This window comes from Papaver somniferum, chromosome 11 (assembly GCF_003573695.1).
Source record: "Papaver somniferum cultivar HN1 chromosome 11, ASM357369v1, whole genome shotgun sequence".
In the NCBI taxonomy this organism is placed as follows: Eukaryota; Viridiplantae; Streptophyta; class Magnoliopsida; order Ranunculales; family Papaveraceae; genus Papaver; species Papaver somniferum.
The window spans coordinates 27,509,402-27,531,279 of record NC_039368.1 but is presented as its reverse complement, the minus strand read 5'-3'; the positions used below and the strand labels follow the sequence as shown (position 1 = coordinate 27,531,279).

The window sequence follows — 21,878 nt, the reverse complement described above, 5'->3', positions numbered from 1 at the left end:
TTTGAATACGTGTTGTGAATGTTTATTTCTTTAATTGTTCAAAGTTATTCCTTAATATCTAAAGGAAGAAAATCTCATGATCGAAACATAAGTAAGTTAAGAATATTTTAATTAAGGTTATTAATTTCATTTTGTAGGGAAATACAAGAATTAGTAATGTGTATTTACTAATTAGATTTTCCGAGATATTTCGATCATTATTTTTGGACAGAGCATTTCCAGGAATTATGGAAACTGAATTTGTGCTTTAATGAATATCTTGAGAATATTTTCGGTTTTGGAAATTTCTTGGTGTACAAACTTCCTTGTCTATAAATACTTGAAGATTGCCTTTCTAGCAAACTAATCCTTCGTAACAACAGACTTCCTCTTTTGTTGTTGTTACTGGTGTAGCCGCCTATTCGGAGAGGAGAGTAACCTAATTAGGCGAAATCTCTTACGACCGCTCAGTTTAAAGTCTTCTTTGGGATTGAGAAGCTCTAGCGTGTATCGTTGGTGGGAAACTAGATATTTGCGGTTTATCTTTTGTTTTCGATTGATTTGATTGACTAACGGTGGTTGAAATTTGATTGCACCTAGTTTGTTTATGCTTGAGGATCTTCTCTTCTGATATAAGATTCACTCAAACTAGTTCAGAGTTTCGACATGGATCTTTAGACTGTTGCTAGTTCTAAAGACGATCTTGTGATAATCCATTGTTAACAGACTCCGTTCTGTGCGTGATTGATCACAAGAGAATCAAGTGATTGTGTACAGGTTTTTATTGAAGATTTAAGAAGATTTGAATACAAAGAAGATAGCGAAGATCTGACTTGGGTTTATAATCTTTGGTGTGCACAATACTTGTTTTGGAAAAACATGATCCAATTAATAATCAGTTTATCCTTGTGGTAGATTGGATTGATTAATTGAGTAGATCGGCATCAACACAATTCTTTGGATTAAGAGTGTTGTTGGAATAATCTTAAACGAAAGAGCCTTTGGCCGACTCATATCACTTGGTTGAATAGAGTTGATACCAAAAAGATTTGTTGTTCCTTTACTGTTTGGGATACGAACCAAAGAAATTGTTCCAAGTACGTGACTTATTTGTAAGTTGGAGGCGTGGGAATACAGACGGAACTAGGTGAACTATAGGTTTAGTTGCTTGGTCTCAACTATACGAAGTTAGATGTAATTTTGTGTAGCGGCATAATCCTGAGAGTATTCAATTCTGGACAAGGTCCCGGGGTTTTTCTGCATTTGAGGTTTCCTCGTTAACAAAATCTTGCTGTGTCATTTACTTTATATTTTCGCATTATAACTGTTTCATTATAATTAAAGTAAATTGCACAAACGTTAATTCCTATTTACTTGATAAGAATTCATATTGTGTTTGATTAAGTCCGAACCTTTATATCAAGTAAACATACTTCGTTGTTGCATTGTCTCGATCTCGTATCCATAGACGATCACACAAAGTGTGAACCGATTAGTTGTATTGTCTCGACTCAGTCCATAGACAATCACTTTCGGAGAAAGGACTTATAGGTAGGAAAAGTTTTAACTTGTAGTATATTTGGGTACCCTCGCCTTTTCAGAAAGGCTGATGAAAAAGGTGGTAGTAGTATCAATTGGTTAACCAAGATTTTGGGAATGACTTTATATGTCGCTTTACGAAGGTCGATGGATCTGAACCGAGATGGTGTTGCTGGGTGTTTGACTCTAGGTATCGGGATGATGTTGGTACATCTCATGAGTGGATGAATATTGAAATTCCCAAAGAAGTTGTGCAAGCATTTAATTGTAATTGGGTAGTATTTTCAAAAAATTTGAGAAACTTACGCATATCCCCGTCAAGTCCTGGAGCACGATCTAATTTGACCGCGATAATAACTTCCTTAGTGAGCCTCGACCATTGTTGTATCATTAACAATATGGAGACCACATGCTTCGTCGATCGTTTTATTGGGTGCAATATATTGGGTCGAAAAATGATCAATGAGGAACTGATATATATGGTTTTGGTCAAGAACCCAATTATCTTTGCGATCTTTTGTTTGTTGTAATATGTTTTTGAAGCTTTTGTGAACATTCGTAGTGGTGCGAAATCAAGTTGTATTGTTATCTCTTGACTTCAACCGTTGTGATCCAACTCTTTGTTTTTAGTATGTTGCATGGTTATGGAGTAACACTAGGTGGCTGAGTCTCGGGTCTTTTTCCTGTTGATTAAAAAGAAAAGAATTTCCATATTGGTGAGGATATTAGTATGTTATGCATGCTTGATATTGGTCGTTGATGTTTTTATTATTGTAGATAGACGGTCAAAAGTTGTTCGATACTACTAAAATGAGTAATCTGTTTGTTGTATCAAGTTTGATTTCTAAGTCAATAGTTGGGTCCAAGTCTTCCTATTGATCCCAAGCCGAGCCTCAACCACTTGATCAGTATGCGGGAGTATTAGCTACAGGTTTCTCAGTTTGGAGTTTTTGGTTCCCAACCATTTGATTACCTAAGTTGAGGAAGCAGTGTGCATGTTCTAAAGCAATATGGGGAAAGTATGTAACCGCTGCAAGTGGATTTGCAATTATCCACCTTTGATTTGGAATGGCTCGATCAAGTGCTTCCATGATGAAGTTTTGTCCCTTTTGGATTTTTTCTACATAATTAGATGGCACTGAAAACCCATATATAGCAACCCTACATAATCCATCATATTGAGAAATAATTGGTTTGAGCGGAGGTTACCAATCTGCCTATTTTTTTCTCGAATTAGTTAATGATTTCCCAAAACTAACCATTAGAATTGGGTTGGAGGAAACAGTGTTAGAAACTGTCTCAAAGGTCCCCATGCTTCATTGTGTACAGGCTTGTAGATGGATACTTATGTAATTTTGAGAATGCATTAAAATTTAAACCTCTCTGTGAGGTGTCCACATCAGACATAATTCTGATTATATGTTATAAAAAAACATGTTTTCCATCATTAATGTTAACTAAAAGTTTAGTTGTAATTTAATTTTTATTTTAGGCATTTGTTTGTTTGTGTTTTTTTTCTTTATTAAAAGGCTAAAGTCATACAATAATTTCATTTTTTTTTTTGCGATATACACATGTAGTTGGCCTGAGGACATGGTGTTACAATATGAATATTGTGGAGGGAAGAACAATCTATAAAATCATGGCATGTTATAGGATCTCGTCATTGGTACATCAACATTTCCCTTTGTTGCGCTCTGAGTATGTTGAAAATGTGAGAGTGTTAAGTACGCCACCAACTTTATTTCTTGATCCTATAAGACTTATTTCTTGGAGGATCAAGGACATCCTAGTATGATCTCTTTCAAGATTCGAATTCCCACAAGAGCAAGTCTTATTGGTTGTATATTCAAGAACTGAATTCTACAGGGTTGATTAAGGTACTTATTTGCTTTCACTTTAATTATAAAAGAATTTACAATCCGAATATAAAAGTAAAGCAAACACATAAATATTTTATTAATGAGGAAAATTACAACGTGCAGCAAACCCCTGAGAACCAATACAACTTGAACACCGCGTTGCATTAGTATCAATATTCCTCAGTATGATGCTCTTAGCTTCAATTTCTACATTTGCGGAGGTAAAACACCTGGGGTTATTCCATTCAAGTATTCATGCTGACAGAGAATAATATGCATGTATGCTCTTCTCCAAGAAATATACTAACCATTCCATCATTAATTTCTCAACATGCTCTTTTAATGGTGTAATCACTGCCTCATTAACTAAGTAATCTTCATCTTTATAATAATCTACGAAGTTGGAAAGGGTAGCATCTATCAATTAAGACATCGAATCTTCATCAACCTAAAGTATGACCATATCATCTAGAATATTATGATGTAATTTGGAAAAAATGGTTCATTCTCACATCATCTCGAATAAAAAAAATCAGAATATAAGACATGTCATCCATTGCTCACATATTATTTTATGGACGAAGAACCTCTACCTTTCTCCACAAACGTGACCTGATTAGACACATATCGATTACTTTCCATGTAGCTTTTGGAACAACTGACATAACCTGACGACAATCACCTTCCATAATAAGAATCTTACCATTAATGACATATTGATATGAGTTATATCTTTTGTATCCCTATCGAATTCTCGAACGAAAACGTTTCTTTCATGGTAGCTTCATCTTACATAATAATAGCTTGGAGGAAAAGGTTAGTCAACTTGTCGTTATTACTGATTTACATGCTGATGTTGCTCTCAGTATATAAATGGAAGCTTGAATCTTGAGTGTGCATGTATTTCACCGTGTAGTATATTTATTGCGATCCCACATGTATTTGTTGCTATGGAAATGGCATAATCTCTTCTAACGATCGGCAAAATAACATGATAGAAAAGTATCTTTATGGTGCCTACTGGACCATCTATATAGAAGATTATATTATTTCCTTCCAAGGCCCCCATAATTGTCTCATAAGTGTGCTTCACACAATCTGTTTACGTTCGCTATATCTTCTTGAGAAACCAGAATGGATACCTCTTATTCGATCAACACAGACACCTAGTCATCATCATATCTTTCGAAGGCTCCCATAATTTCATTGATGCGTGTTCGATAAATTAAGTTGGCACATATCAAGGATGATGCAAGAACATGAGATTAGCCAATATTTTGCCTATGCATTAGTTCAAGTCTCAACCCCATTACTCGGACAAGTGAACAAAATGACACGTAGAGCATATGATGCATGTCGCGTCACCGCCATCAGTTGGAAAGCATTTTGGCATGAGTTATTGTAACTTAAACATCCAAGCAAACATATCTCAAGTCCATAATGCAGTGATGCACAATGATGGTGCTGCATTGGCAGAATTGACATTTATTAGTTGGTTACTAGTTCTACAAGAAGGCCATGGTAAGGGAACAATTTGGAAATGGTTAGAAAGTCATTTATAACCTTATCAAAGCTTTATAACTACCTAAGGACATATGTGGCTCGGTCAAGATAAAGAAAGGGGAGATCGTCAGTCACACATCGGTTTTAGACGGTTATGGGAACTGTTTCTTAGATAGATGTCTGTCCAAGGTTTGTGCATCAGCTATTCACGGGTTCTGGCCATTGTTTCTTCCTATATAAATAGTGTAAAGTAGTATGAGGGAATAAATACAGAGTTAGGCAGAAAAACAAAATGAATACAATGAATTGTAGTTTGCTTTTTTAAGTACATAATGAACATGCTTTTGGTTATCTTCCCTTGAAGCAATAAAGGAATTGTTTCCTCGTATCTTTTGTTATTATGTTTATTGATTTTTAAAGTGTTAGCATGGAATAATCTATTATGCTTATGGGGGCGTGAAGAGTTAAAGAGAAATCAAGTGAAAGAAGTCTTTCGCTGCCAATTACCAAGAAGAGTTTGCGTTGCATTTATCTCCAAAGTGTGTAAGGATGAGTAATGAAGTTATTTATTGAGAATTATACCACTATCGCCAGTCAATGCCTTAAGAAATTCGTACAGGCAATTTTAAGTCGTGAAATTAACCAACATGGCTAACCTAAGACTGAGTCTTATGGAGGTTCCCAACCTCTTCACAGATCTAAAAAACCGTTGCCCAAAGCCTTGATTCCCATTTACGCTCGCTATTGAGTGGAAATCCCTAAGGGAAGAGATCATGAACGGACAATGGTTTTCCGTTTTGGAAAGTAAAAAACGGATAATGACTGTCTGTTTCATTCTTACAACTTAATGGTGCCAAGGGAGATTTTACCATAAAAATCGATTAAATTATATAAACCGGCCAATCATCATTCGTTTTGGGGGAAACTTAGTGGGACCATGATAGACACATTTATGTGTCTAATATGTCTCAATTGTATGTATTTTTAGTGCTCGATTTTGTATTTATTGTGTTATTTTATGTCTTTGTAGGAAATTTTAGAGAAATAAGCCCTTGCGGCGAAATGTGCTCAAAAAGTGGTGTTTTACACCCCAGGATAAAGTGTTAAAGGCACCCCAGAAATGCGCTAAAAGTACCCGGAGGAGTTGTTAAAAACACCAGAAAAATTACTGTTTCAGCCTTAAAATTACTATTTCCGCCCCAATTGCTAAAGGGACCCCAGGAATGGATAAAGGGGAGGTCCATTTCTTCCAAAATTTGAAATCAGAAAAAGGCGGAAAAAATGACGCATGCAACTGGCAGAACTTTGGGAAGAATTTTTTGACGTGTTTTAGTGAGATTCAATCGCTGAAACTTTGTTGAAAGATGTGGTATATCATAACAGAGCTGGTATGGGTGTTTGTTGCGATCAAATTTGGCTAGAAAATTCAATAGATGAAATCAGAGCAGACCCGTACGGGAGGAAGCTATTCACGGGATTTCTTGAGTTTTGTGGAATTTGAGCGTGTTCAGAACATGTGTTATGACTCTATCAATAGGCAGAGGCGTGACAGAGCTAAATGAGGAGAGTTCTGCAGCTTTAATACGCGTGCAGGAGACGAGAAAGGAAAGAAAATATTCCCAAAATATTTTCATTTACTGCCCGAGTAATGAAGATTATATGGAGTGAATGAGGGAGATTTCTTGCGCCTGTTGGGTATATATAGAGTTATAGGGTCGAAGGAAAGGGGGTGTCGAGAGTTTGGGGTCGATTGGGAGACCATAGGGAGGTTGCAGAGGCGAAGAGAAGAACTGCAGGAAAGTTTCCTGCTGCTGTTGAAGAAGAAGGAGAAGACGAAGAACAGACGTCCTAGGACCGTCGTTCCTCAACAGTGTCAACAGCAACAGCTAAGTATCGTTGTTTTACAGTAGTACACTTCTATCGTTGATTTCCGGACGCCTTTTGTGGGTCGTAGATTCACTGTTTTATACTTTTTCACTCTTTTAATCAAATTTTGAGCATCAATTATGTATTTTGAGAACATGATTAATATGATGAGTTAAACCCCAAGCACTGGGACGACGGAGGAGGCCGTGTTTCATCCATGTGGTAATTTAAATTAATTCTTTATTTACTTTTTGCATCAATTTTAATTGAATTAAGATTTTAATTAATTATTTATGATTTTATTTGATGGAGCATGCTTAGTCTTAGGGATTCTTGATGCGCCATGCTCATAAAATACAAGTAATATTTTATAGAATCTACTTTGGCAAAGAATAGAGTTAATATTTGTTTTTTTTTAACTATAATCGCCTAGCTATAAATTCTGAACCACTTGAAAATAAAAAATGCCCGAATCTTTAGTCCCAGTTTCTCGCACCAGTGTTAATATTTTTATTGTATATATTTATCTTTTTTATTAAGTTTAAAAAATTATCCTTCACAAGTCCGAGAGTTTGAACCTCATTACTACAACCCACGAAAAATCATTAATCATTTTGGCGTCGCCGACGCGGATTTGTGCTTAGGTAGAATTTTTTAGGTTTTTATTATTTTTTTATTATTCCATTTGTTCTTTTTACGTCTCTTTGGTTGTGTCTTTGTATTACAGGTTTGAAGTTGGATACTAAATACCTTGGAATCAAAGCTTAAAGCTAAAAGAGAAGGAAAAAATACAAAGCAAAAAGAAAAAAAAAGAGAGAAAAAAAAGAGATAGAGAGATTTTTTTTTTAATTTTTTTTAAGAGACTTTCCATTTTATTTTTTTTTGTAATTATTATTATTATTATTTGTATTTCTTTTCATTGGACTGGACTTTGGACAATTTATTTTAATTTTAAACCCTACGGAAGGGTTATATAAAAAAAATAAAAATAAAAAATAAATATAAACTGTTTGCAGGGAAGGACAACGATTACAATATCGTCTCGCCCCCTCGGGTTCGTACATGACATAGGAGTCGTGGCCCGAGTCGACTTCAACAATTCATCCCCCGTCTGGTACGGGAGGTAAGTCCATCGAAACACTCGCGAATCTCCTGTAAGCGAGTTATTGTATTCCTTAAGGTGATTCATTGATTGAGGACGAATTTGGACTGTTTTTAAATTCCTAGTAAAGGGCAAGGCCTGACCAATACAAAATAAGGGTTTGGATTTCATCACCGTTCCCTTCTTGCCCGCCTTAGGAAAACAAAACCAAACGCGAACCTAAGCCTAAAATTTTGACTAGAAAGAGACCGATAGGGTAACGAGCTTAATAGGAAACTCGTTCGAAAAATATTGGTTGCTCTTTAAGCACACTTCAAAGTTCATGATGGTTTCTGTGAGTTGAATGCGTGACTGCGCCGCCTTCTAATGCAGTGAGACCTTGGGTATCAAAGCTCTACTAAGCTTCACTCGCCTCTATTCAACTTACTTTGACTCGGATTGATTCCAGAGGGGTTTGCTCAAATTGCAACGAATTCCCTTTCGAAAGATAGAAGCTGGTCTAGAAACAATCTAAGTGGAGCCATCATGCTTTTTTTTTTGCTAGAAATCTTTAGGTTTGTTTTGGTGGAGTTGAGTCGGCCTTGTTTGTGGTTGTGTAGAATTCCCTTGCAATTAAGAATGTCGAACTGGTATGATAGAAGCCAATACAATGAGTATCAACCTAAATTTGAATATGGACATCATCAGTTTTATGACCATGGTGGGAATAGTAGTTGGGAACGCCAACCTTTTCAAGGTTATGGTTCATACCATAGTGAACCCAATTACTATCCACACACGAATTGGTCTTACGAGCAAGAAAATCAGGAATATTATAGTATTAGTCATGCGTTTTTGGAAAATTACTTAAAAACTAGTCCTGATTATGACATTTCTAAACCTGTTCAATCTCTAGAAGAAACCTACCAACAAGTTCGAAGGGAGTATGAACGTGCAGTTAGTTCAAGAGAAGAGAGTACACAACGGTCTAAGATATTCAATGAGACTTGTGAACGTATAGTGTTACGCTCAGTGAAATTCAAGCATGTTTAGAGGCAGAAAATGAATAGTTAGCTAATGCTGCTCGAAATAATCTAAATTTCCAAAATAGTGTTTCCAATTCTACCCTTGATATCAATAGTGAATATTTGCCCAATCTAGAGGACGAGGTTAGAATAAAAGACACTACTTTAGATGAGGTTCATGATGATTATGATGAAGATAATGTTGATGAAGAATCATACATTTGTAGGCATAGTGATCCGGAACTAGTTACTCCATTTGAGCTTCATAATGATAATATTATTTCTGGTTCAGATCCCAATAATTTTAATGATTATTCACCTATTCAAAAGGATGTGGATCTGACTAGAGATACCACCGTTTTAGACGATGTAGTTCATGATCCTTTAGCCTACATAGTATTGGACAATCCATTATTTGATGAACTTATTAATGGATCGGAGGAAGTAACTTTGATTAACACCTTAGTTAATGAGCTTTTATTAGAAACTTTCTCTTATAATCCTTTATATGATAATGGTTTAGAGGAACCGGTTTATCTTGAGAATTCTGTTTTCGAGTCGAACGATTTGGAAACAGTAGTCTTAGATGAACTCGTAGAGATTAGTGAGGATGAACCTGACTTAGAAGAATCAATTGCTCATTTTCAGGAATCTGATGACCTAGAAATTAGGGAGATTGTGACCAGTCTATCTAGAGACGCCGAAAACTCTAAGTTTGTGGGTGATTATCGTTCTCCGTGTGCTTTAACTCTTAAAAAGGTCCCTCACTTGGGACTTGACATCAATGCCTCGACCATTCTAAAAGATTATCTTCATACACGTTTTCCTAAATCTAATAGTGTCCATAAGGAAATTCAGTTGTTAGAAACCCATCCTCTGGTTGATGTGGTTTACCCAGGCTATGATTCAAAGATCGATTTTTTTTTTCCCACCAAAAACTTTTCTACCAATTGTGGGAACATATGAGTTTAAAGTGTGTCAATTTTTAAGTTTTGAGACTAAACCTAATTATTTTAGGAGATTAGGGTCGACACATCTGTTTAAGGAAAACTATCACTCTCTGGCTTGTGGCAGTCTCCTTTTGTCAGCTCTTTTTGGTTTTGAAGACCCACAGTTATTCCGATTACTGTTATACGGTTCGAGTTGACTAAACCTTTCCTAAGTCTGGCTGAAGACTTTAAACTTAGCACTTCTTGGGAGGTAACCCAATCTCATGCAACCCGGTAATATCCTTCCTTAACTCTTTTACTTCAAATGGTAACAGTTTCTCCTTGTTCATGTTTTTAATTTTATCTTTAGAACATTGAGGACAATGTTAGATTTAAGTTTGGGGGTATTGGGAGAAACTTTTTAGTTGCATAATAAATAAACTCCAGAGCCTAAAAATTTATGCTTATTTAGGATGGCACTAACCAATCTAAGTGGATGGAAGCATTTTGGTTTTAGGAGTTGAGGGACCAATCTGACTAGATGGAAACATCTAAAGAGTCTATTCATAAAAGAACAGAGCTCAGTTGTTAGGAATAACATGATAGTTTCACCATATCTCGTTGAGTCCTTTTCACTTCTTTTTATTTTTGATGTTGTTTTCTTTTTAAATATGTTTCTAAGTGATTTGGTGGGGCTCACGATTCAAGTTGTTACCAATGCTAGGGTGAATTAGAGTGATTTAGATACCATGAAAAAAAAAAGTTGAAAAAAAAATAAAAAAATTTGAGACCAGACCATTTGACCAAAAGGAATAAATTCAATAAAGTCGACCACTGGTACCCTTGTATATGCCAGTTGTGTTGACCTAGAGTTAGGTTATCGACCACTGGTACCCTTGTATATGCCAGTGTGTTGATATTAGTCAGACTAGTATCTCAATCCATTAGGATAGGTTCATTTTGGCGGAGTCCTTCAGACAGATATGGGAAACGCCGTTCACTTAGTAAACATCAAAACCATCTATGTTTTTTTATATCCATCTTCTTGATCTATCCATGTGATTAGTTTTGACTCTGGATATTGATGTCCATAGTGCGACTATCTGAGTAGAGCTCTGTCACTTATATATGAATTTTAGTATGCTTGAGTGCAAACTCGTGTACAACAATTGGAATTTCGCATCAGGGTACTTCCTCTTTTAGTCAATAAGTATGCCAACCAAGGAGATTCTTTAGTGCCTTCCAAGGTTCTGCGTAGATAGCTAGGGTCTGGAGTATTGGTTTTGTGGGTACACCTCTGGTAAACCCTCCCGAGATTAACTCGGTCACTAGGGACACCTAGTGAGTTAGGATTTTATTTTCCATATTAGTTTTGCTCGAGGACTAGCAAATAATAAGTTTGGGGGTGTTGATAGACACATTTATGTGTCTAATATGTCTCAATTGTATGTATTGTTAGTGCTCGATTTTATATTTATTGTGTTATTTTATGTCTTTGTAGGAAATTTTAGAGAAATAAGCCCTTGCGGCGAAATGGGCTCAAAAAGTGGTGTTTTACACCCCAGGATAAAGTGTTAAAGGCACCCCAGAAATGCGCTAAAAGTACCCGGAGGAGTTGTTAAAAACACCAGAAAAATTACTCCCAAAATTACTATTTCCGCCCCAATTACTAAAGGGACCCCAGGAATGGATAAAGGGGAGGTCCATTTCTTCCAAAATTTGAAATCAGAAAAAGGCGGGAAAAATGACGCATGCAACTGGCAGAACTTTGGGAAGAATTTTTTGACGTGTTTTAGTGAGATTCAATCGTTGAAACTTTGTTGAAAGATGTGGTATATCATAACAGAGCTGGTACGGGTGTTTGTTGCGATCAAATTTGGCTAGAAAATTCAACAGATGAAATCAGAGCAGACCCGTACGGGAGGAAGCTATTCACGGGATTTCTTGAGTTTTGTGGAATTTGAGCGTGTTCAGAACATGTGTTATGACTCTATCAATAGGCAGAGGCGTGACAGAGCTAAATGAGGAGAGTTCTGCAGCTTTAATACGCGTGCAGGAGACGAGAAAGGAAAGAAAATATTCCCAAAATATTTTCATTTACTGCCCGAGTAATGAAGATTATATGGAGTGAATGAGGGAGATTTCTTGCGCCTGTTGGGTATATATAGAGTTATAGGGTCGAAGGAAAGGGGGTGTCGAGAGTTTGGGGTCGATTGGGAGACCACAGGGAGGTTGCAGAGGCGAAGAGAAGAACTGCAGGAAAGTTTCCTGCTGCTGTTGAAGAAGAAGGAGAAGACGAAGAACAGACGTCCTAGGACCGTCGTTCCTCAACAGTGTCAACAGCAACAGCTAAGTATCGTTGTTTTACAGTAGTACACTTCTATCGTTGATTTCCGGACGCCTTTTGTGGGTCGTAGATTCACTGTTTTATACTTTTTCACTCTTTTAATCAAATTTTGAGCATCAATTATGTATTTTGAGAACATGATTAATATGATGAGTTAAACCCCAAGCACTGGGACGACGGAGGAGGCCGTGTTTCATCCATGTGGTAATTTAAATTAATTCTTTATTTACTTTTTGCATCAATTTTAATTGAATTAAGATTTTAATTAATTATTTATGATTTTATTTGATGGAGCATGCTTAGTCTTAGGGATTCTTGATGCGCCATGCTCATAAAATACAAGTAATATTTTATAGAATCTACTTTGGCAAAGAATAGAGTTAATATTTGTTTTTTTTTAACTATAATCGCCTAGCTATAAATTCTGAACCACTTGAAAATAAAAAATGCCCGAATCTTTAGTCCCAGTTTCTCGCACCAGTGTTAATATTTTTATTGTATATATTTATCTTTTTTATTAAGTTTAAAAAATTATCCTTCACAAGTCCGAGAGTTTGAACCTCATTACTACAACCCACGAAAAATCATTAATCAGACCAGTAGAGAAATAAGTGGGGTTTTGGAAATTGGCGGACCCAAAAAATTAGAAAACGGCCAACCATCGTACGTTTTTCTCTTGAAACCGGAAAAAACTACAAGGGCTAGCCTCTTCCCAGATTGACGTGGAAAGGCAATTGGGAAGAGCCATAGGATCCGGTCTAATTGGCTAGGAGCCTAAATCCCATGCTCCAAGCCATCAAATCAAATCCCCATTATAAAGTTTACGATTTCAAAAGAAAATATCGTAAAAGAAGAAAGAGAAAAAAAGGAAAAAAAGAAAATATTAGAAAATAGAACTAAGGAAATGCCCTCCTTTTATAACATGTCCAAGCGATGTTTGGCTCTATGGCAATGTGATAGAAGTCAACATGCACATGATTGCTTCCTTGCTATTCCTGCTGACGGGCTTGGACAGAAGATTGAACCGCGACAGTTTTTGTGCAGTGCTTAGTTATAGACTTGGTATCCCATTGTTTGTTGTGAATAGTTTTTGTTTTTGCTGTAATAAAGATATGCATGTATAAGGTGACCATGCTCTTCATTATGCCAGTGAGATCGGTCTTAAGTTTCGACATGATCTTGTCAGAGACACGTTTGTGGATATTTGTTTTCGAGATGATGTGCATTCCAAGGTTGAAGCTTCCTTTCTCAAGATGGTGGTGATTCTAGGACGATGGACATTTTATTCTATAATTGGGAGACGTCCGCGATACTTGCTTTGATGTGATTGGGGTTCTCCGTTTGCTGGGGATGGTGTGCAGGTTTTTACTCCTGGCCTTACTTTGGCTAAGGCTGTGGAGCGTAAGCGAACTAATTACCTTGATGTTTGTAACGTTAGTGGTTTTAATTTTGGTACCATAGCTTTTGCTAATTTAGGTGAACTTGGTTTTGAGTCTATTGAGTTTTTGTATAGATTGAAGAACTACATAGTTAGACATGATGGTAATATTCATGTTGGCAATTTCCTTTTATTATAATAGTTTAGCTATTCAAAAAAGCGTTGGATCCCATCTTGTTGTGTACATAAAATTGGTTAAATATACCAAAATCAACAATTCATGGATGAAAAAGACGTGTACATTTTGATACTGTTTAAATGGACAAGAATTAAAAAGATACTTTTCTATTAACCAATTTGGGTAATCTGCCCAGAAATATTAGAAAAGTATAATTGTAATTGACAAAAACATCCCTAAACAAGTTCGCATATCCCTAAACTGACAAAAATACTTTTCATGTACAATATATGACTAAACATATGCTTTCTCAGGATGAAACCAATTTCATCATGAACAATCCTGAATAGGTTATCCAAATAATAATATATACTAGTTTAAGTAAAATAACCGTATATGTATCTGTACATAGAAATGTCTCAATAACATAGGCATTCCCATGGATTACAACATATTTTTTTACACCTAAAACAACTACAAGACTTAAGGGTAGGACATTGAAAGCAAGAACAAGAGGTACATTTGAAACAAGAACATCAACTGGTGCTTGATTTGCATGTCGGAAGAGCACAACAACACTTGCTACAAGAGTTTTTACTGAAGCAGCCACTGTCGCAGTCACCGCAATAGCACCTGGGCCAACAACAAGATCCACTAAAGGATTTGCAACATCCTGAGAAACAACTCTTCTTACCTTTTTGTGGACATAATGTACAGTTCTTTCGTGTAAGACATAAAGAGCAACCACATGAGAAACACCATATCCATGACAAATTCAAACAAGACTTCTCACTACAAAAATCATAAGAAACTCACACAGAACGCAAACAAAAACTGTTTTTAAGCAATTTTAAGAAAACCCACTACAAAAATCTTAAATTACGGCAGAATGAAACTAGTTTCATCCTACTTTAAACATGGGAGAAATCAAATTCAACCCAATCTAAAACAAGATGAAACCAGTTTCATCTTAGTTAAAAATGGGCGAAACCAAATTCAACCCAATATAAAACAGGATGAAACCAATTTCATCCTAGTACAAAAATTGGATGGAACTAAATTCAGTCCAATCTAAAACAAGAAGATGTACAAAACATTCATCTAGTAGCAACAAATGATGAAACCAGGCTCATCCGGTGGAAACTCAAGATGAAATCAGTTTCATCCAGTAAAACATAAGATGTACAACAAACTCAACTAGTAGCAACAGATGATGAAACCAGGCTCATCCTGTGGAAACACAAAACGAAACTAGTTTCATCAAGTAATAATACAAGATATATGAAACATTCATTCAAACGCATCAATTTTTTTTAGGGCTTTATCAAAATTGGGTTTAGGAAATTTACTCATCTTGTGAAATTGACAGAAAACAAAACCCAATTTCTTTAATTAGCTTCAATCAATCTAAGAAATTAACCTCAATTTAATTAGGGTATTTCAAATTTTTTTTTTTTTTTGATATTGGTGGCGTTTTCGACGATGGTGTTGCTGCAGTTTGTAGTGGTCGGGATAATGAATAAATACGGTGATGTTGTTGATGGTGGTGGTGGTGTCTTTTGATGGTGAGTTTGTTGTTTCTGGTGGTGGAGATGATATGTTGTTGGTTTTTACAGTGCTGGTGTTGATGATGTTGTTGTTGGTGTTTGTGATGGTGGAGAATGAGATGCTAATGGTGGTGGAAATAATATAGATCCCGGTGGTGTTGGTTTTTTGCTGATGAAGGCGGAGGAGGAGGAAACGTTGTTTGTGGTAGAAGGAGAAAGCTAGCAAAGAGATAAATCTGGAAGTCGATGTTTTCCATGTTTAAAGAACTAGTGGGGGTACAAATGTCTAAATTGAAACGACGTGGCATCCGTCCATTTCACCCAAACCAATATATTACCCGTCCACCTCAACCGGGAAAAGTACTTTTTTTTGGCCAAATAACCCATTTTCTGTAAAATGTATAACTTTTTCTTATCAAAACTAGTCATAAAAACCCAAGATGACCAAACTTGTGGTACAAACCCCACTCAAATGTTGCAGTTCATTAAAACTCCATCCTAAACTAAATTGATACAAAAACCCCAAATTTTAAAAACTTGATACAAAACCCCTAAATTTCAAAATTGGTTTCATCAAATTTTATGATGAAATCAAAAATTGGTTTCGTCAAATTCTATGAGATATCATCAAAATTTTGCTTTTTTGGGGTTTTTATATTACTTTTGTTTTGACGGGTTTTTTGTGGATAGACATAACACCTTTGGGGTTATAATTACTGTTTTCTTATAGTTAAAAACTTTTATATTAGAAAATAATAAAGTGGAAATCTAGAAAATTATAAAGGCGAACCTATCTACTCCTCGGATATAATTTACAGTGCCCGTGTCCTGCAACTAAAAGGGTAGAGAGCCCTAGAGGGAAGAGGACACCGACAAGGCACCAACAAGTTCAGTAAGAAGTGTGATGTCTCTGAGAGAAGTGAGAATGTGAAGAGAGGATTCTTGAGAAGCTTAGCATTAACAATGGCGTTTTCATTGCAGATATTTTCGTTTTCTGTGCCCAAACGAAAACATCTTACTTCATCGAAGACGATGAGGAACTCATCTTCCTCTACGCCGATAATCTCTGGTTTCTCTTACAAGAAATTCGTTAACTTTGCTTTAGAAGAAACCCAACGCCATACTCATTTAATTCCTTCGCCATTACAGGTAAGGTGGGTGTTCTTCACCTTTCTGTCTCTCTCAGTTTCACTCTTTGTGAGATATGTCTTAATTTTGGGCCACTACCACTAAGTGATTCTCTTTGTTTCTGGGTATGAATCAAATGCAAAGCCTCAGAATGCTTTTTTAGAATTTTCTGTAGAAAATCATTAGAAATTTGAGTAAACGATTCAAAAAATATACCAATGGAGCACCAGAAATGGAAACAGGCCTCTAATGGAAATGAATTTCTAGTTACCAAACTCTAATTCAGAGTTGCCATTGTGATTATTACATGTAGTAGGTTTTACTTGTGAGTATTTTATTATTGACTCAGCTCAAGTTATCAGTAGTAGGTTTTACTTGTGAGTATTTTTTAATTTCATTACTTGTATTTTATTACATGTAGTCATTTTCAAGATTGCAGTACCACTATTTAACTAAGATGTGAGGATAGTATGTCAAATTTAGCAAAATTATTAAGTACCCAGATCTGGGCATCGGTGGCGCAACTAAGTTGTAAACATATTCTAGCAGAGGTGTAAACTGTTCTCTCTTGGTTAAGTTAGTTGTCTATGACACAGTTGAGAGACTGAGACCAGAAATTAAGTAACAGTATGGATTCATAAGAATGTGGATTACATACAGAAGGAAATTGTGGGATCACCTACATGAATCTAAAAGAATCATCCTTGATTCGATTCTAGGAAAACTTAGCTATGAATGATGCCTTTAGCTAGATGTACTTGTTCCTTGCCGCATTGAAATGAAGATTGCAAATTTTCTTTCTTTAAACTGGTAGATGAATTTCTGTTGATCCCACATTCGTTTCTGATTTCTATCCAACTTTAGGCCAGTTTTTACCTTAGAAAACAAACTCGTTGCTTTAACCTGGTCCTATCTTCTGGCACCTGTATAAATCGTACATTCATATTCCCCATGAATTGGGAAATCAGTTGGGAGGAAGTACATTAAAATATATAGTATTGCATGTAAACTGCACGAATTGATACCATACATAGATGGAATGTAGAGAATAGGGCGTTTGTAATACAAATCTAGGAAGTGGAGCTATAACATGCCTGAGAATATTTTTTGACGAATCTTACTCTTTATCCTCATAGCTGATAGTAGTAGAGAGAACTAGATGCAGTGTTGCTTCTTAAATTTGTTTTGTTTTGTGGTCAGCCGGATATAGAATGGCTTTATACTGTGAGTTTCGAACCATCCCTGGTTGTTTTTGTGATGAATTGTACTTCTCTCTTTGTTGATAACAGCCTTACCATGTTATGTTTTCCCAGGAAAAATTCAATCTCATGAAGTCCATTGATCAGAAAACAGAACTTGAAATGCTATCGTTTCAATCTTCCAAGATTAGACTGCTTCGTGGTTTGACTATCGATGGGAGTGATTCTATGCAGGTATCTTTTAGATTGCACATTACTTGCATAACATTTGTAAAATGCTTCAAAAATAAATAAATAAGAAAAAATGGAAAACTGGAATTCATATTTTGCAACTGTTGGATATGTTTGGATTATCTGACCTTTTGCACTTAATGTTGCTTCCTGTTTGTGACATCCATACCCAATGCATACATGACACTGCTGCCGCTTAGTCACCAACGAGGTGTAAGGGTTCTACACTTTGTTCCCTTTTCTTCCCAATTATTGAGATGCAAATGAGGCAAATAGTGAACTCGAGTTTTGTATGATAGCCTAATCTGCACACTGTATGTTTCCAAATAAACTTTTTTCCTTCTTAGATGGAGGTCTAGGCTTATGTTCCCTCCACTTATTTGTTCGCTTCCTTATGAATAGATTTAACAAATTTCTTCCTATGTGGTTCTACGAGATGCACATTTGCTTTTAACTGGCCAAGCACTGGTAATAAGCCCTCTTTTCTGTGTTTCCTGCTATGTTGCTGACTTATGGTGTATACCACACTATCAGCTGCAGAATTTGTTACGCGTCTTTCAAATGTTAACCATATTATTGGTACTAGAGTATATTAAGATGCTTTTAATTTTAGCCGTTAGGCATCTTGGGAAAATGTGGATATATTTGAATCATTTTTCAGTTGCTTAGAAGTTAAATCAAATACATCTCACTTCTTTTCAAACAAGTTCTTATTTACCTTGTTTCCTGCAGGTCATGGATTTTGCTGTTTTCCCCGAACCAGAGTTTGACCTACCTATTTTCTGTGCCAACTGTGTCACTGTTGGCAGTGTGAATATAGTTGTCTTGTGAGTTAGTTCTCAGATTTTTGCCCAATTTTGTTTCCGAATTATCGCAATCTTTTTGTTTTTCCGTGTTCTGTTGATTGCTTCTTAATCAGAAAAAAAGAACAACATAAATTTCATTCTGCCGTGGTATGATTTATAGTAATATTTCTGATTTCAAGTTTTCTTTAGTGGAGCAAGTCTCACTGTTCTCTGCTTAAATGAGTGGCTAATCTTATGATTCCGGTTCCCTACAACAACATTTTGGAGCTTATGCTTAATTTCTCATTTCTAGGGATCTTAATCCTTTGCATGATGTCATCATCGAAAGGAATTACAGGGAGAAGTACTACAAGAGTTTGATGCCTCTTGGGCTGAAATATGCTGAGGTATGGGATTTTTTTTTGAAACACGTGCTTATAGATTCATAGAAGCATCAGAGAAGTGTAATACTTCTCTGTTATTTCATTTTTGAGGTCCTCAAATGTTTGTTTTTCCAGCTTTTACCTTGGGGAGGCAAGATAACGAGTGAGTCATTGAAATTCTTTTCACCAATTGTCATATGGACTAAGTTCAGTTCAAGCCAACACAATCACGATCTTCTATTTTCAGCATTCATGGATTATTACAAGGTACTTAAATCTGACGTAATTTTTATTGTACGATTTTGGTTGAATGACTGTCTATTACGACCTGACCAACACCGTTTATCAGATAATATAACCTGTCAGTCGCCTATGAACTTCATAGTTGGATTTTTTTTTAGTGACCGAATTTTCTTTTTTATTATAAAATGGCTATGACTTCAATAAAAACACAAACATATGTTATTTACTATGCTAACAGGCGTGGCTTGAGATAATGGACCAAGCAAAAGAGGAGACAGATACTTCTCGGGTTATCTGTAACCTCAGGGCTCAGCATAGATATCTGACATGGAGAGCAGAAAAGGTAGCCCCTTGCCTTTCTTTGGTTCAATTGCTCTTTGCTCGTCAAAACTGACATTGGAATCATGTGTTGTTTCTTTGTTCTTTTGATTGATGTAATTACTCAAAACCAGGATCCCGGTCATCGACTGTTAAAAAGGTTGATAGGGGAGTGTAATGCACAGGTATCCTCCTCCTTGGTTAATAGGAGATTCTGTCTGATTACCAGCTTTTCCTTGTGTTTATTAATCCATATACTTTGGTCAATTTTGTAGGACCTCGTGAGGGATTTCCTCTTTAATGGAGTAACTACACTAGGAGCTAAAACATTTGCAGAATACTTTCCTGAGTATCAGCAAGAGGATGGATCAATCAGTGAGAAGCGCAGTATGGTTGGGAAGTCTTTTGAAACTCGGCCATGGGATACAGGAGGTGAATTTATTGGTGAAAATATTATGTGATTGTTTATTGTCTTCATCTTTGTAGGTATTATGTTTATAGAGTTGTAGAGTAAGTTTTGGATTGGCTTCTTGCTAGTTAAGGTAATTTTTGTAATTTCTTTGCTCCGCTTTTCTTCTGAAATTAACCATACGTTGTAACTTTAGACTACTCAAGTTGTATACTTGTATGTTATCACGGTTGTATGAAGTACCAATAAAGCTTCACTCTGAAGGTTATATTCATGGTTCTGAACCTTCTTTTTTACAGAAGAATATGGTGAACACCGAAGTTATCACCATACTTTTAGAATACAGGGTTGCACAAGTGGTTGAGTTTTATCCCTAGTTAGAAATAGTATTTGGATTTCGAAATTCAACAGTGTGGATCTGTTGCCCTGGTGATAGGATAGGAAGAATCAAGATGAAAATTAAGGCGGTGCTCATTTTCATTTATGGAGGTTGATTTCCACTGCAGTCAGGTCTAGCTTTCTGATTATGTCTGTGGACATCTTCAGTCTCCAGAATGCCTTATAATAACAAACAATAAACACTTTATAATCTGATCAAAAAAAAAAAAAAACACTTAATAATCAGAGCACTTAGAATTTACCAATCTGTTATGTCCTAGAAAGTAATTAACAGGATTTAATAGGCTAATCAATGTTAATTTTGAGAGGATTAAATTTGTGGCTTTAGCTTGAGTTGACCACTAAACGTTTGCCCTTTCACAGTACCGGATATGGAGGGAACCCATAAAATATTAGAGTTCTTTGAGTTTAAACAATGAAATGCAAGAAATGTACAGCAAAGGACAACGTCATGCTTACTTTGTGAATGGGCAATATTCTCCGTGCAGTCAACTTCCCTTGTGTGAGCACTTGGATTGTTGAACCTTCACATTTATGCAAATGAAAGCTGCACCTGCAACATCCTATATTTGATCCCTAAAAGACTCTTAACAGTAACTGCCATACTTACGTATACAAATATCTAAAGTAGTATTATGGTAGTTCCGCCGTGTCTCCTAAGATCTCTCGTTTCAGATGCATAACCATTATACCAAAAAATAAAATAAATCAATATTTATATGTTTAAAAAAACAAAAGACAATGGTAAATTCATAGAGAAACAGAAGGAAAAAAAATGGTAGAAGGGAAAAAGTGGAGACTTGTTTTACTTTTGGATACTAAAAAGAACAAAATAATAATAAAAAAAATTAGAATATAATTTAAAAAAAGAAAAAAGAAGATGCAAACCGTATGAGAGTTCAATCTTCGAAGTTCAAACTAAGTTATCGTGTCCACCAAAAGTACAGCTTTTTTCGTGAAAAGCATTCGTCAAAGGCTTATCGACTCTCGGCAACCTAAACCTATCCAAACCAGCTACTAGAACATTTGTTCCCAATGCAATTTTGATCCGGAAATCGCTGCTCACATTTTGCTCCACTATCACTTTGCTGAAGATTCTTGGCATATCGATCAATTATAATTCACAACTCTTTGGGTAACTCATATACTCGGGTAACATGTTTAAAAAAAAACCGAATTAAGTTATCATCACCTGAAATATAAAAGTAAAAATTGGAAAAGAAATCAATAACAAATTATAACATGAACTAAAGTATTAATTCGATAAAATAACTAAACCTACAAATCAAAATATAATTAGAAAAAAAAAACGTGTAAAAGGAGAATTTATAGTTTGTCGGATCGGGATGCAAAAACTAATTGGAGACTAGTTAATAAAACAAAGTAAATTCAAAAACCGCCTTAGGCATATATGTTTCATAATGACGAAACTGCCACTGATTAATTAACACCTTTTTTTTTATCATCAAACCATAGTATTTCATTCCAAATGGAAAAAATTTACATGATGACTTTCAAGAAAAACAAGTACATCATAACATGAAAGAAT

At 35.7% G+C, this 21,878-nt stretch overlaps 1 protein-coding gene across 3 annotated transcripts; it reads left to right on the top strand.

Annotated features, from left to right (window-relative positions):
* Positions 1-16,063: 16,063 nt before the first annotated feature.
* Positions 16,064-20,197, top strand: LOC113321152 (phytochromobilin:ferredoxin oxidoreductase, chloroplastic-like). Of its 3 annotated transcripts, XM_026569040.1 has the most exons (9): positions 16,069-16,121; positions 16,216-16,383; positions 17,676-17,795; positions 18,525-18,619; positions 18,891-18,984; positions 19,096-19,227; positions 19,442-19,546; positions 19,656-19,706; positions 19,797-20,197. In XM_026569040.1, the coding sequence occupies exons 2-9, from the start codon at positions 16,267-16,269 to the stop codon at positions 19,980-19,982; spliced, it is 900 nt and encodes a 299-aa protein (XP_026424825.1). In that variant the 5' UTR covers positions 16,069-16,121; positions 16,216-16,266; the 3' UTR covers positions 19,983-20,197. The 3 variants fall into 3 exon arrangements, with proteins under 3 accessions (XP_026424824.1, XP_026424825.1, XP_026424826.1); XM_026569039.1 differs by having other exon boundaries at positions 16,064-16,383; XM_026569041.1 differs by lacking the exon at positions 16,069-16,121 and having other exon boundaries at positions 16,255-16,388.
* Positions 20,198-21,878: the final 1,681 nt, after the last annotated feature.

Bases quoted from the DNA above. Each gene is read 5' to 3' on its own strand.
- LOC113321152 (XM_026569039.1), top strand. From the start codon at position 16,198: ATGGCGTTTTCATTGCAGATATTTTCGTTTTCTGTGCCCAAACGAAAA. The intron at 19,547-19,655 runs GTAGCCCCTTGC...ACTCAAAACCAG, and splicing joins TGACATGGAGAGCAGAAAAG to GATCCCGGTCATCGACTGTT. The intron at 19,707-19,796 runs GTATCCTCCTCC...TCAATTTTGTAG, and splicing joins TAGGGGAGTGTAATGCACAG to GACCTCGTGAGGGATTTCCT.